Source organism: Chrysochloris asiatica, unplaced genomic scaffold, assembly GCF_000296735.1.
Source record: "Chrysochloris asiatica unplaced genomic scaffold, ChrAsi1.0 scaffold00130, whole genome shotgun sequence".
NCBI classification, from domain to species: domain Eukaryota; kingdom Metazoa; phylum Chordata; class Mammalia; order Afrosoricida; family Chrysochloridae; genus Chrysochloris; species Chrysochloris asiatica.
Genome location: NW_006408648.1, coordinates 3,022,965 through 3,026,651, shown reverse-complemented (window position 1 = coordinate 3,026,651; position 3,687 = coordinate 3,022,965). Strand labels below are relative to the sequence as shown.

General features: G+C 42.5%; 1 protein-coding gene across 4 annotated transcripts in view; it reads left to right on the top strand.

Moving 5' to 3' along the window:
• The first annotated feature begins 224 nt into the window (after nucleotides 1–224).
• The window catches only part of MYLK (myosin light chain kinase), a 318,431-nt gene continuing 314,968 nt past the window's right edge, over nucleotides 225–3,687 (top strand). For all 4 annotated transcript variants that reach the window (XM_006869367.1, XM_006869366.1, XM_006869365.1 and 1 more), the window contains exon 1: nucleotides 225–389. In XM_006869367.1, the coding sequence (XP_006869429.1) occupies nucleotides 225–389 (165 nt within the window). The remainder of the gene's footprint in view (nucleotides 390–3,687) is intronic.

Here is a 3,687-nt window from a genome sequence, read left to right as displayed (position 1 = left end):
GGGATCTGCTGTCTGAATTGTAAACGCACCTCCCATCGGTAGCCCATGTATGGGAGAGAGTGAAGCTTTAGGTGGTCAGTGACCTAGTGTGCACACACTCCATGCCAAGACCTGCAACATGGGGGATCCAGCCAGTGTGCGGGCCCTCCAGGTGCATGGAAGGGAAGACAGTGTTGTGCTTTGACAGATCTGACCTAGTCCTCTCCCTTCCTGTTTTGCAGACCATGGGAGATGTGAAGCTTGTTGCTTCAACACACGTTTCCAAAACCTCCCTCAGCGTGGATCATTCGAGAGTCGGCCCCATGCCCCTGACGGAGGCTCCTGCTTTCATTTTGCCCCCACGGAATCTCTGCATTGGAGAAGGAGCCACCGCCAAGTTTGAAGGGAGGGTAAGACATGCCTCTGGGTGCGAGGGGGAAGGCAGAGCAGGCGTCATCGTTCCTCCTGAATCTTTTCCTCAGCAGGTTGGATCTGGTAGAAAGTCTGATTTTCCTTCAGATTCACCTCTAAAGTAAACAGATACCAATTTGCTTATTTTGTTTGTTTGTTTGTTTCTGTGTTGGAGAGCTCTGAATGGGGGAGAGACACTGCAAACTGAGCCTCCTAAGATAATTTGCTGTTAATATAGGTTGTATTCTGCATATGCATTGCTTGGTTATAGTAGAAGAAATGTACTTGTAGCAGGAAGACTGCAGCTTGGGTTTGAATGTTGTTGTTTGTTGTTAGGTGCTACTGAGTTGTTTCCGACTCATAACCACCCTGTGCACAATAGAGCAAAAGCCTACCTAGTCCTGCACTGGCCTCACAATTGTTGTTATGCTTGAGCTGAATGCCATGGGGGCTTTCTCGTTTTCAGTGACCCTCCACTTTACCAAGCATGATTTGCTTTTCCAGGGACTGGTCTCTCCTGATAACATATCTGAAATAGGAGAGACAGAATCGCTTCATCCTGGGTTCTAAGGCGCATTCTGCCTATACTTCTTCCAGCACAGATTTGTTTGTTCTTCTGACGTCCATGGTACTTTCAATATTCTTCTCCAACACCATAACTCAAATGAATCAATTCTTCTATAGTTTTCCTTATTCACTGTCCAACCTTCACATGCAGATGAGGCTTTTGAAAATACATGGTTTGGGTCAGGCATACCTTAGTCCTCAAACTAGTATCTTTATTCTTTAACACTTTAAGGAGGTCTTGTGCAGCAGATTTGCCTAATGTAGTAGTTGTTGTTAAGTGCCATTGAGTCAGTTCTGACTCATAGCAACCCTGTATAGGGTTTCTGAGGAGCAGCTAGCTGGTGGGTTTGAACCACCAACCTTGTGGTTCAAACTAACCTTGTAGTTCAGTGCTTATACTACAGCACCACACCAGAACTCTTTAGTACATTGTTTCATTTCTTGGTTTCTGTTCCATGAGTGCCAATTGTTGTTGTTGTTGTTAGGTGCCATCGAGTCGGTACCGACTCATAGCGACCCTATGCACAGCAGAACGAAACACCTCCCGATCCTGGGCCAACCTCACTACTGTTGCCATGCTTGAGTCCATCGATGCTGCCACTTGGCCAATCTATCACCAGAACTCTTGAGTACATTGTTTGATTTCTTGGCTGCTGTTCCATGAATATCAATTGTAAATTCAAGCTAAATGAGTCTTTGTCAACTTTAGTCTTTCCTCCATTTATCATAATGTTAATTATTGATCCAGTTGTGAGGTTTTTTTTACACTGAGGTACAATCCATACTGAAGGCTGGTTTTTTTTGTTTGTTTTTTTTATCTTCATCAGTAAATATTTTAAGTTTTTTAAATATATAAGGACTCTTCACTTTCAACAAGCAAAGTTGTGTGAATGTGTACCCTCAAATCTGGATAATTCAGGAGCTGACTGGAATTTTTCTCTTGCTTCTTCTTTGGAAGAAGTATCTAGGTAACTAATCCTCTCAAGTATCAACTTGGTACATCCAGGGAAGTGGGATGGGAATTATTTTATTGTGTGCTATCAAATCTATTCCAACCCATTATGCCCCTGTAGGGCAGAGTAGAACTGGCCCCATAGGATTTCTAAGGCTGTAAATCTTTACAGAAGCAAATTGCAACATCTTTCTCCTATGGAATGTTTGGTGGGTTTGAACTGCCAATGTTTTGGTTAGCCGCTGAGTACTTAACCACTGTGCCACCAAGACTCCTTATTTCAGTTCGGTTGTCTTTTGCTAATGAATATTGACTTTTTGTCATTACTGATCCTCCATTTCTTTCTCTGCAAAGTTGAATGATAATTCCTTGCCCATCTTGTACCAGAAGGAAGAGGATGGGCATTAAAGAATAGTTGTAAGGACATTTAATGTTGTGCCAATTAATAAGCTGCTGGCTCAGACCACAACAAGTAGGCATAACTTGACTAAGGGTGAGACTTGAATCATGCCCTCATGTACAGCCTACACTAAGCCTGCCTCATTCATATACAGAGGTTAGAATTTAAAGATAATTACGTCAAATCAAAAAGTAGAGGACAACTACACACTACTGGGAACCATGGCCTTGCCAAGTTGACATATGTTTTCAGTCTATGATACCTCCTTATAACATGCTGATGCCTTTTCCTTCCTTTGCTAACTCTGGAGACCATGAAGAAAACATACCTTTGAGTTACTTGATTTGGAACTTCATGATGTGGGGTGGGGCTGAAGTCAGTGGCCCAGGAGTGAGCTCACTGGAGCTTTCTTTCTTGTTCAGTCATCCTTTGGTGGGCAAATTGGTTATAAGGTTGTTGTTATTTTTGTTAAATGGTGTCAAGTTGGTTCTGACTCAGTGACTCTGTATAGGGTTTCCAGGAAGCTGCTGGTGGGTTTGAACTTCAGACCTTATAGTTTACAGTCCAGTGCTAATCCTACAGCCCCACACCAGGAGTCTGAATATACTCATCTGAAAAGAAAGAAACTGTTCTTTTCTGTATTTCTTTGGTCTATAGAGGTGTGAGAAAAAAAAAATGCGTGATTAGACGGTAAGTACACATTTATTTTTAAATCTAGTATAAAATATAATGTCGCAGGATTCTTATAGCATATTCTATGTGAAAAGTTTATTTGATGACATACTTGATTTTGTATATTGCATGTAGGATCTATATCAAGATAAATGCCTGCTTTGAAAGTCAGCCTGTGATGCTGCATCAGTATTCAAGCTTGGCTAGATTTAACCCAGAGGGCACACTGGTCTATAACAAATGCAGAGGGAAGACTTACCCCAGAGAGATAGTCACAGGGACCGTCTGGCTCCATCTGACAACTTTCAGAGAGAAATTCAGAGGGAAAGGCTGAAAAGTAAAAAGAGAGAACTCTGTAGATTGCCAAGTCAATTCCTATGCATGGCAACCCCTCTGTGTGTCAGAGTAGCACTGTGCTCCACAGGGTTTCCATAGCTGGGTTTTCAGAACTCAATCTCCAGGCCTTTCTTCTGAGGTTCTTCTGGGTGGACTCTAATCTCCAACCATTCAGTTAGCAGCTGAGTGCATTAACGGTTTGCACCACCTGGGGACTCTGCTTTGTGGTCAAGCATGCTACAATTATGTAGCCTTTAGTAAAGGATACAAAAGAGAAGTTTTGCATCAATCAGGGAAAGGCCAAATTATTGCAGGATGAGGTAGCTGGTTGTTTAATATCACAAGAAGAAACCCAACAGGGGGGTTGCTC